At 40.3% G+C, this 12932-nt stretch overlaps 1 protein-coding gene across 1 annotated transcript in view; it reads right to left on the bottom strand.

Moving 5' to 3' along the window:
- Window positions 1-12932, bottom strand: part of LOC129355752 (xenotropic and polytropic retrovirus receptor 1 homolog) — a 51242-nt gene that overhangs the window by 18113 nt on the left and 20197 nt on the right. Inside the window, exon 2 of the mRNA XM_055025367.1 lies at window positions 7107-7158. Within this exon, the coding sequence (XP_054881342.1) occupies window positions 7107-7158 (52 nt within the window). The remainder of the gene's footprint in view (window positions 1-7106; window positions 7159-12932) is intronic.

Below are 12932 nucleotides of genomic sequence, written 5' to 3'. Positions count from 1 at the left end.
CCCAAGATAACTGGGTGCAGTTTGATGTTAATGTTTGTTTTCTTTTATTTAATGTTTTAAGAAATCTCTTAAAGAAATAGCCACAAATCTCTGCTCGGTGTGTCTAGCATTATCAATAAAAACCTTTTATGAAATTAGCACCGTCCACTTGGTTCATATGTCTTAACTATTGCTGCTTTTTCCTGTACATCTGTAGGAACCCATCATCCTGTCTGGTGGAAGATCTGTTTGGGGTTTCATTAACAAGTCAGTTGACAAAAAGTTTATAATCAGAGTCAATAATAGGGAAGACTTCTTAGTGGACAGTAAACAAGACTTCTGACTCAACAATGTCTTTATAATAACCACTAAAACACCCAAAACATATATAACCCACTGACAGCTGGATTTCACTTTTTTTGGTAATTTAGAGAAACTGTAGTTCAGGAAATTGGATGACTAGACTTAGACTTAGACTTGTACTTTATTGATCCCTTGGGAAGACTCCCTCAGGAAATTCCCTATGGGAGTTTTGCTGCATTGGCTTCATCATTTTGACCAAGCTGATAAGGAAACCAGACACTTTGACTTTATCTCTTGTGATGAGGACTATACAGGAATCATTTTTCCAGACACAGCTGATCGTTGGTGCCTCTGAGGTGGAAACAGATGAAAGACATGTTGAAATTAGGAATGAACAGAAATGGTGATGATACAAATGTCAGAGTGATACAATCCCAGGGTGGATTATCAGGTTAGTCAGAAGATAAAAATGAAAAGCCTGTGATTCACACAATGTTAAGTAGGAGTCGCTGACCATATGCACAGGGATTGACCCATATGCTAATAAGACGCTGATTAAATGGTAAACCAGCAGACAGAGCTGATACTCAGTTGTTTTTGTAAATAAGCATAAGGTAAAAGTCTAAACAGTTTGTGTCCAGGATGTGTGTCTGGAGTGATGTTGGCTTCAATTTTCCTGACTCTACACCTGCAGCAGTCCCGGATGTAAGGTCAGCCATGATGATTTTCACTGCAGACATAAACATTTGTGGCAGTTTGGACCCGACCTGTTCTGAAAAACAGCCATGAAGACGATGAGCAGCTCCTTTGTTGGACTTCTGGAGTTGCTGCAGGAAGTTCAGTCTTGATTTATTTTATATTTCTATAAATGAACAGTGGCTTGCAAAAGTATTGGACATACCCCTTAAACCTTTCAATAATTTGTCATATTACAGCCACAAACAAAAATATGTCTTTGGAACTTAATGTGAAAGACCAACACAAAGGAGTATACAATTGTGAGGTAGAAAGAAAATTATATATGATTCAAAACATTTTTTTTTTTACAAAGTATGGAGTGTAAAACTATTCAGCCCCTGAGTCAATACTTTATGGAACCACCTTTTGCTGCAATTCCAGTTGGTAGTCTTCAGGGTTTGTCTCCACCAGCTTTGCTCATCTGGTGACAGAAAGTTTTGCCCATTCTTTGCAAAACAGCTGAAGTTCAGTCAGATTAGATAGATAGCAGGACTTCTCATGCTTTTCTTCTTGCCACTCTTCCAGAAAGATCACATTTGTGCAGTGATGACTAATAGTTGCCCTGTGGACAGATTCCTCCTCTGAGCTGTGGATCTCTGAATTTGGTCCAGAGTCACCATAGGCCTCTTAGCTGCATATCTGATCAGAGCTCTTCTTGTTCAACCTCGGAAATCTTTCTACAACCCAAGTCTGCTATAAACCTCTCCACAGCTTTCTCCCTGACCTGCCTGCTGTGTTCCTTGGACTTTGTGATGCCATTTGCTCCCCAATATTCTCTGAAATCCACAGAGCAGCTGGATTTCTACTGAGATTAGATTACACACAGGTTGAGTCATTAGCAGACATCAGGAAACTTCTGAAGGAAACTGGTTGGTTGCACTCAGAGAAAAGGGGCGTGAATACTTTTGCACACCGCACTTTAAAGCTTTTTATTTGTAAAAAAATATTTTGAGTAATGTATAATTTCTTTTCTACTTTACAATTGTATACCACATTATGTTTGTCTTTCACATAAATTTCAGTTAAATCAATTCTTGTTTCCTTTTTTATATACATACCTCAACTATTAAAAATTATCAGTAACAATGTTTTCTGATGATCTTTTGGAACTGTGAGTCCAAACATCGTGTGAGCAGGTGGTTTTGAGTCACACCATGCAGACTAAGTGAATCACCGTGTTCTAACTCGGACTCTTTTAGACAAAACACCAAATTAAGTCAGTTGGACCACTCCCTGTGCAGCACACAAACAGCTGGCAGTCAGAAGACAGTAATCTTCTTATCCTTTTTTGGCCTTATTCTGCTGTTTTCACTCTCTGTCTCAGCACATGTCATCATCATTATCATAATTATCATTATGACACGTCTGTCTCACTAACAGCCTATACTTTCCATTTTAAAATTGAGGGGTTTTAGGTTTATTTTTTTACTCTTACTCAGCTTTCTGCAATAAGCAGCAGCAACAACACAAGGCTGCAGCTGGTCCACAGATAAGGACTAGTTTTATAAAAATAAAACAGTTGTCCTACACCTGAGAACTGATTTCCTCTTTTGGTAGGGCCTTAACAGTTTACAAAAAATATTAAGTTTGTTCCTTGGGAGAAAAGCTATTGTGGCTTTGGTTGTCAAACAGGCTGATGAAAATGCTAGTATTCGCTAACGGCTCTGGCATGATTCAGGACATGCCAGAGCACAAGCGAGCAAAATGGCTCCAGAATGGTGTCTGGAAAACACCACATAACTTGGACTGTAGGACAAAACACCCCAGATCTTAACTCAGGATACAAAGCAGAGCTCTAGACCAACTAAAGAGGCTATACATGCCTGGAAAAACATAGTTCATCTAATAAATTGACAGAGGATGAATACGTTAACTAAAAACTGGTGTATAGACATTTTTTAGAAGCATCTTTGTGAACCTGTTGCTTTGTTATTAAATTGAATATCATTTCATACTTTTTTATCATTTTTGTCCAGGTCACCTTAAAAATTGAGCTGTTATTGTTACACATCAGTAAATGTCAAGCTCCTCCTCACAAGGTTCGAAAGAGAGGCTGGCTTGACTTCTTCAGCACCTGCCTGTTAAAGGCAGCTGAGTCCTCCCTCAAATCTTATCCGCCACTTTAACCAGGTTACCAAGCCTGGCTTCACTGAGCAAGGCAGGGTAAGCTACTGCTGCAGCTCCACTGTGTGGTGTAGTGATTACAGTCTGTCTCTGACAGCTTGCCAGGGTATTTAAAGGGTACCCAAGAAAGATAAGTACTGTACTGCCACTGAGTACAGTACTCAGTGGCAGTAATTCAACTTCGACACATTACTGAATTCATTGTTTTTTCAGCTTTTTTTTTTTAAACTGAAAAAAAATACCTGAAAGTCACTAATTAGACTGATGAGCAGTTTGTCTGGGATGTGTGAAGACACATTAGAACAAGTATTTTACAAAAAGGTTGAATGGACAACCTACAGTCTGACAGAGTATGCAACTCTGTGACCTGGTCATTAGAGTTTAGTTTCTAGCAGTACACTAGCTCTACATAGAGCTAGTGACATTTTGAAAATGTCAAATGTTTGTGTCAAAAATTTAGTAGGCCATTATAAGTCCATTACCATGATTTCAGTCTCTAAATATGTTACCAATAACATATTTAGTCACTACCTCTGATGCTCATCTCTCATTGCATTCATTACATTCTACAACCAAAAAAACGTCTTCGCCTTCAGTCAAGCTAAATAAAAAGCTTTAGAGTTTTAAATGTTTTATGATTTTTTTATTTTTGATTAATATCTACAATATAAAATGTGTTGTAATTTTGAAAGAACAGTTTTATTTCTAATTATGGGTTCAAGAAAAAGACCAGCATACAATTTCTGCAAACGGATGATGGATACATTTTCTTGCATATGACTACTAAACTCCTTCTAATTTTTCATTAAAATAGAGCTTAATTTTAGTTACTAAAATATTATAAATACTTTATTATGATTGGAGCATTGCAACAAAATTTTACTTAACCCTCGTGCGATCCTAATATTTTGTTTACTCCTCTCGTCTTACAGGTCAAAAAAGACCTGCCCCAACAAAAGCCCCAACATAAAGCAAATTAATTTAATTTTAAATCCAAAATCTATTTTGCATGATGAGATATTCAACTCCATTTAATTCCAACAGATGGTCAACAGTATTACACACTTTTTATACTTTTTACCACAAACCAAATGTTGTAGCAGTTTTCTTTTACACAATAAAGGTTTATTATTGCAATCATGTAAGTGTGAAGTTATTACTTTTGAAGTAATTATACCAAAAGGGAAAAAAGTAAACAATTTGGAACTGTTTTGTCAACGGTTCAAGTGAATTATAAAAATACCTCTCATAACACAACAAAAATTTTTTTTTATTTTTTTGAACAATTTCACATAATTTCTTATGTTGATGTTGAATTGTTCAACATCAACATCTCATAATTACACGTGATGTTCAACAAAAGATGAAGAACATCCCCATAGGAAGACTTTCTTCATCTTATAAAGATGCTCTTATGTTAAACATCTTCAGCACAAGAATTTGTTCAACATAAGATGTTCGGTTTCTTATGCTGAAGATCTCATGTAGGACAGTATATGCAAACATACTATGAAGGACCAGTGTAGTATTTGGGAGCTTGATGTGATGTGAGGAGTTAGCTTCAGATTGAGACTGCAGGTGCAGATCAAATGCAAGTTCAATTCGTACATCAACAGTTTCTTTGATATGTGTGTGTGTAGGTGTGTGTGCGTGTGGGGAGGGGGTGTGCAGGTGCGTGTGTGTGTGTGGTGATGAACCCTTTCTGGTGTTTAAATACTTTTATAAAAATGAGCCATAAGACAATCCTTGTACCCTAGTGGTGTACAGCCCACATGAAAATATAAACAAACACTTTTTATAATGATAAGATCATTACAAAAATGATCTTATTTTGTAATGATAAGATCATTACAAAAAGAGTATACGAGTTTAGGAAAAGTCATATAATTTCAAGTTGGAAAAAGATAGTTTAGGGTATTTTTTTCTACAGCTGAACATGGTAAATTTATGTGAAAGACACTTTTGACCCACAAAGCAACACAAGGGTTAATATGTAAATTTTAAATGTTGAATGACAACAAGGTTTGTCTGTCAATCAATATGATGTAGATATTTGCTTGAAAGCTGCATTCAACATTATATCTATATTCAAAAATGTGACTTGGTTCTTTATCATTTTTAGCCATATTGAGTAAGAACTAGGGCTGCACCAATTGCAGTTTTCTGGCCAATTGCTGATTACCGATCTTTTAAAAAGCCTAACTTACAGATTCCGAGTTTGGCCGATACCATTTTTTTTTTGTCTGAAATATTGCTCAATATATCAAGAAGGCTACTGAATTGGCAATGATGGGGTGACAAATGTGCAGACATAACTTGGTTGGCCAGTTTGTCAGTCAAACCTCTCTCACAGGAGAAATGAAAAGCAAGGTGTTTGATTTTTAGACCTTTGCAAAGTGTAGATAACATTGGTGGATAAGATTGCCTGACCACCTATCTCCCAAAAATTAAGGAAATCGGCACCAATAAATCGGCTGGCCGATAAATATTGCATCCCTACTAAGAACCATCATGGAAGGTCCAAATAGCTACTTCTGGCTCTCGAGGTACAGGGTGCAGCCCCAGCCTTCTACAGATGATTCTCTGCTCTCAAGGGGAAAGATGTCGACATGGTGAAAACAAAAGCATGGCTGCTTTTGCAGAAAATGTGAAATGAAAAAAAACTATGCACATCTTACATTAACAATTGCATATCACCCAGTTCTAAAATATATAGTCACAACTTGTGACTATATATGAATGTAATAATTCATCAAGAAAATGACATTTTTGTCTTAAATGTCAAACTTTTAATTTCCCTTAATCCAGAAGAAATTCTTCAGAAACAAAATATCTACAAGCATTCAACCCAGTTTGTGAAAAGCTGAAAAAAACGGACATCATCAGACATTTCACAAGTTTCTTCCTCATTAAATGAGGATGAAACCAAGTTAAACTACAAATTTTTAGATAAACCTCAGCTAGATTGTAACACTATGAAAGTTTCATGGTGCTTCCTTCAACTTATATATTTAGTTAAATATAGAAACTGCCTTTACTGGAATCTGGATCCACTGATTTCTTCTGTTCTTATCATTAAGCCTCACACCACTGCTGTACTCTCTTTTCTCTTTTTATTTGGGCATATCATAAATATGCCCAAATCATGTTTAAATTAAAGATTAAACATGATATCGAATGAATGTAATTTATAGGGAGCCTGAAAATAAGAAGGAAGTAATCGTTTCAGTAATGCCTGCAGACATGATGACCACCATGGTGTGTGGTCATGTCTAACAAAGATGAGATCATTTCACAACAAAAAGCCTGCTTAGCCATATGAAGATACCAGTTAAAGGTGACATAGACATGCCATGATAAGAAGTATTATTTAGTACAAAGAGGCCTGTATTTAACCCAAAAAAGAGCCTTAGTCCATGAAATGCTTCATTTAGATGATTCTATGGCTCCTGGTGGTGTAACTTTACATGAAATACATCATTAAGGAATAACACAAGTTGAGGTAACACATTCATAAAAAAAAAAAACAACAACAAACGCAAAAAAAAAAAAAAAAAAAAAAAAAAAAAACAAGGCACAAGACTGTTAAATGACACAACAGAACGCAGTGCTGTGTTTCCATACTGACCAACAGTGATGCTCCGGCTTAATTATGGAGCACAGCCGAGGAAAATACTGCAGTGATTGTTAATGGAAATATTTGTATTTAACAGTGTCCTGTATTGTATTTAATGAAACACCACCATTGATGTGCCAAATAAGATGTTCAATGTTTTGCGCAAATGTTCAAGTACTTCTATAAAATCCGTATGGGATAGAACTGGTTCTAATTAGACCCAAAATCACATCTGCAGGTTGGAGACTAAGGTGTGAATTAAGGCTTTTGAGGTTACAATTATTCATACAATAGCTATATGTAGGGTAAGGGCTATGATTAGTTGGATGGTGTTTATCTGGAATACCTTCAATGGATGGAGCTTGGTCCTGGGCAGCATACAGCATCTCCTTAAATGCCTGCAGACAAAACAGGAAAAAAGAAACCAATAATGCACCATAAACTATTCTCTTCCCTAAGTTTTAGACTATGAAAAGCCATTTTAACATATTCAAAAAGTATTTTATATGATAAATTACTTTTAATAAAACTGGCTTCCTGTAGATATTAATGTCCTTCTTTATATACATATATACAGTTAGGGCCAGCATATTTGGACAGTGACACAGGTTTTGTTATTTTAGCTGTTGACAAAAATATGTTCAGAAATACAATTTATATATAATATGGGCTGAAAGTGCACACTCCCAGCTGCAATATGAGAGTTTCCACATCCAAATCGGAGAAAGGGTTTAGGAATCATAGCTCTGTAATGCAGAGCCTCCTCTTTTCAAGAGACCAAAAGTAATTGGACAATGGACTCAAAAGGCTGCAATTAACTCAAAAGGCCTTTCCCTCGTTAACCTGTAATCAAGTAAGTAGTTAAAAGGTCTGGGGTTGTTTCCAGGTGTGTGGTTTTGCATTTGGAAGCTGTTGCTGTGACCAGACAACATGCGGTCAAAGGAGCTCTCAATTGAGGTGAAGCAGAACATCCTGAGACTGAAAAAAAAGAAAAAATCCATCAGAGAGATAGCAGACATGCTTGGAGTAGCAAAATCAACAGTCTGGTACATTCTGAGGAAAAAGGAATTGACTGGTGAGCTTGGGAACTCAAAAAGGCCTGGGCGTCCACTGAAGACAACGGTGGTGGATGATCGCCGCATACTTTCTTTGGTGAAGAAGAACCAGTTCACAACATCAACTGAGGTCCAGAACACTCTCAGGGAAGTAGGTGTATCTGTCTCTAAGTCAACAGTAAAGAGAAGACTCCATGAAAGCAATACAAAGGGTTCACATGTAGATGCAAACCATTCATCAATTCCAAAAATAGACAGGCCAGAGTTAAATTTGCCCAAAAACACCTCAAGAAGCCAGCCCAGTTCTGGAAAAGTATTCTATGGACAGATGAGACAAAGATCAACCTGTACCAGAATGATGGGAAGAAAAAAGTTTGGAGAAGAAAGGGAACGGCACATGATCCAAGGCACACCACATCCTCTGTAAAACATGGTGGAGGCAACGTGATGGCATGGGCATGCATGGCTTTCAATGGCACTGGGTCACTTGTGTTTATTGACAGCAGACAAGAGTAGCCGGATGAATTCTGAAGTGTACCGGGATATACTGTCAGCCCAGATTGAGCCAAATGCTGCAAAGTTGATCGGACGGCGCTTCACAGTACAGATGGATAATGACCCCAAGCATACAGCCAAAGCTATCCAGGAGTTCATGAGAGCAAAAAGGTGGAATATTCTGCAATGGCCAAGTCAATCACCATCTTAACCCAATTGAGCATGCATTTCACTTGCTCAAATCCAGACTTCAGACGGAAAGACCCACTAACAAGCAAGACCTAAAGGCCTGGCAAAGCATTAAGAAGGAGGAAACCCAGCGTTTGGTGATGTCCATGGGTTCCAGACTTAAGGCAGTGATTGCCTCCAAAGGATTGGCAACAAAATATTGAGAAAAAACTTTTTGTTTGGGTTATGTTTATATGTCCAATTACTTTTGAGCTCCTAAAATGTGGAGTGTTTGTAAACAAATGTGTACAATTCCTACATTTTCTATCAGATATTTTTGTTCAACCCTTCAAATTAAACGTTACAATCTGCACTTGAATTCTGTTGTAGCGGTTTCATTTCAAATCCAATGCGGTGGCATGCAGAGCCCAACTCACAAAAATTGTGTTACTGTCCAAATATTTCTGGCCCTAACTGTGTGTGTGTGTGTATATTATATATATATATATATATATATATATATATATATATATATATATATATATATATATATATATATATATATATATATATATATATAGCTGACTGGATAGCTCAATACATAAGGCATCAGTATATCACCCGAGAGGGCAGGGTTCGAATCCAGTCTGGGTCCTTAGGCAAGACCCTTCAAGCTACTGCCTACCTCATACCATGAGAGATACTAAGTTGCATAACATGCCGGCTCAGACGTCGCCCGGCCAAACAAGGTCTGCGTCAGGTGTTGGGGAACCAGAGCACCTTGATGACAAATGGGCTACTGGAACAAGACGGAAATGGGCGAGAGATGAAAATGTGGATCTGTTGGAATGTTACTACTCAAGTAACCCTAGTCAGAGGGGTTACATGCAAAGACTGGGGAAGGAATGGTTACTTCGACATCCCCAGTCAACATTAAGCGCTAAACAACTAGTAGCTCAGTGTTCCAACATCCGCAAACGGCAACTGCTATCACAACTTGAGATTGACGAGATACAACACAAATGCTACGGCAAAAGGGAGGAACCCGGATGTCAGATCTGTGGGGACTTAACTACAAGTCCCCACCCAGTGAGGGATACACGGCCCCAATGAGCGACCTGAGAGAGAGAATCATGACCCGAATGACAACCAGGCCTCCTCGGCGCCAATTACAACGGCTGAGTGAAGTACCATCAGAAAGTCTCATTGAGAATGTGAATGCAGCATTGAGAACGATCCCTACCAACACCATAACAGAAACCAATGAGCTGATCTACAACTCAGCATCAGTGATCCTCGAGATACTTGGCTATAAGAGCAACCATGAGACCCAATACCCACCATGGAAAAGACGGTTAGAGGCTAAAATCAAGGTAACAAGGAGGAAAGTGAGCCAACTGTCAGAGCTCCACAAGGGTACAATGAAAAGACCAGTACCCAGAAAGTACAGCCAGATGCCCATACCTGAAGCACTCGAGACTGCCAAACAGAGGCTCCAAGCCTTGGCCAGCCGCCTAAAGAATGAATCCAGAAGAATTAACAGGCTCTTCTCCACTCAACCAGCTAAGGTGTACTCTCAATGGCAGGGTAATAACAACAGAGCAGACCCACCAAGGCTGGAGACTGAACAATACTGGAAAGGCATATGGGAAAGGGAGGCGTCCCACAACAGCAATGCACAGTGGCTGATCTCTCTACGAGAGGACCACAGCAACCTCCCTGAGCAAGCCCCGGTAACCATCACTGTGACAGATGTTCAAGAAAGACTCTCAGGCATGAAAAATTGGACAGCACCAGGGCCTGACATGATCCATGCCTACTGGCTAAAGAAACTCACTGCTCTCCATGAGCGACTGGCAGCCCAAATGAACCAGCTGCTACAAAGTGGGACTCACCCTGAATGGTTAACTGAAGGGGGGACAATCCTAATCCAGAAGGATCCATCAAAGGGTCCAGTCCCACCCAACTACCGACCAATAACCTGCCTCTCCACAACCTGGAAGCTCATGTCAGGCATCATAGCGGCCAAGATAAGCAAACACATGGATAAACACATGAGCACGGCACAGAAGGGTATCGGTGTAAATACCAGAGGAGCCAAACACCAACTCCTCATAGACCGCACAGTTGCCCGAGACTGCAAAACCCGACACACCAACCTGTGCATGGCTTGGATCGATTACAAGAAAGCCTATGACTCAATGCCGCATACTTGGATCATTGAATGCCTAGAGATGTATAACATCAACAGGACTCTGAGAGCCTTCATTGCAAACTCGATGAGGCTGTGGAAAACCACCCTTGAAGCCAACTGCAAACCACTTGCACAAGTGTCCATCAAATGTGGCATATACCAAGGAGATGCTCTGTCCCCGCTACTGTTCTGCATAGGCCTGAACCCCCTCAGCCAAATTATCAACAAGACTGGCTACGGATACCGACTCAAAAATGGGGCCAACATCAGTCACCTCCTCTACATGGATGACATCAAGCTGTATGCCAAGAGTGAGCGAGACATCGACTCACTGATCCACACCACCAGGATCTACAGCACTGACATTGGGATGTCATTAGGACTAGAGAAGTGTGGTCGGCTGATCACAAAGAGGGGGAAGGTGATCCGCACAGAAGGAGTCTCACTCCCACAAGGAACAATAGCAGACATAGAGGACAGTTACAAGTACCTAGGTATACCACAAGCAAATGGCAACCTCGATGAGGCCACAAGGAAAGGAGCCACAGCTAAATACCTCCAACGAATAAGGCAAGTCCTGAGAAGCCAGCTCAATGGCAAGAACAAAATCAGTGCGATAAACAGCTATGCCCTGCCAGTAATCAGATACCCTGCTGGAATAATCAGCTGGCCAAAGGAGGAGATAAAAGCCACAGATATTAAGACTAGAAAGCTACTAACCATGCATGGAGGGTTCCATCCCAAATCCAGCACCCTGAGACTGTACACGAGCCGCAAGGACGGAGGCAGAGGACTAGTGAGTGTGAGAACCACTGTCCAGGACGAAACAACTAAGATCCATAAATACATCAGGGACAAAGCCTCAACAGACAATGTGCTCAGTGAATGTCTCAGACAACAGGGAACGGAGGTTGAGGTGCCAGAGATACCATCATGGGAGGACAAGCCCCTACATGGGATGTACCACCAGCAAATAACCCAAGTGGCTGATATCAGTAAATCCTACCAATGGCTGGAAAAAGCTGGACTCAAGGATAGCACAGAGGCCCTCATCCTGGCCGCCCAGGAACAGGCCCTAAACACCAGAGCAATAGAGGCCCAGATCTACCACACCAGACAAGACCCAAGGTGTAGGTCGTGCAAGGAGGCCCTGAGACAGTCCAGCACATCACAGCAGGGTGCAAGATACTGGCAGGGAAAGCGTACATGGAGCGACATAACCAAGTGGCAGGCATTGTGTACAGAAACATCTGTGCAGAATATGGACTGGAAACCCCGAGATCAAAGTGGGAAACACCCCCAAAGGTGGTAGAGAACACCAGAGCTAAGATCCTGTGGGACTTCCAGATCCAGACAGACAAAATGGTAATGGCGAACCAACCACATTGTCGTAGTGGATAAAAATCAGAGGAAAGCCGTTGTGGTAGATGTAGCAATACCAAGTGATTGCAACATCAGGAAAAAGGAGCACGAGAAACTGGAGAAATACCAGGGCCTCAGGGAAGAACTGGAGAGGGCCTGGAAGGTGAAGACCACAGTGGTGCCTGTGGTCATCGGGGCCCTCGGGGCAGTAACCCCCAAACTGGAGCAGTGGCTACAACAGATCCCAGGAACAACATCAGACATCTCAGTCCAGAAATGTGCAGTCCTTGGCACAGCCAAGATACTGCGCAGAACCCTCAAGCTCCCAGGCCTCTGGTAGAGGACCCGAGCTCAGAGGATAAGAACCACCCGCGGTGGGTGAGAAGGGAATTTTTTTTTATATATATATATATATATGTGTGTGTGTGTGTGTGTGTGTGTGTGTGTGTGTACACATTTCTGTATTGTCTTGTGAATAATAGTAATTAAAAAAAAAAAACTTAGAAATTGCAACATTTTTGATCAGTGTGTCAGAATCCTATTCATGCATTTCAGTTCTTCTGATTCTTCTGATCATTCTTGCTTACACTGATCCCACATACAGTAGATGGAGCCACAGTTGATACTGATAATTAATCAATGTGTAATTTGTTGTGAATTACACATCAAATTACATATCATGTAAAGAGAGCAGTCAGTGAGTCGCAGTAAGGACGGAGAGGACAACAGGACAGCCACTGTCTTTTGACCTCTCTTGGTTGATGGGCAGATAGTAGAGTGGTCAGTCAGTGTTTCAGAAAGTCAGACAGGCTGAAGACTACAACGAAGTCACTGTTCACCAGTAGGTCACCCAGCGAAGTAGCCAAGCAGGACAAACATGCCTCTGTCCCCAGCAGTG

This window comes from Poeciliopsis prolifica, unplaced genomic scaffold (genome assembly GCF_027474105.1).
Source record: "Poeciliopsis prolifica strain line A6 unplaced genomic scaffold, Auburn_PproV2 SCAFFOLD144, whole genome shotgun sequence".
Classification (NCBI taxonomy): Eukaryota; Metazoa; Chordata; class Actinopteri; order Cyprinodontiformes; family Poeciliidae; genus Poeciliopsis; species Poeciliopsis prolifica.
This window is presented reverse-complemented; position numbering and strand designations above follow the sequence as displayed.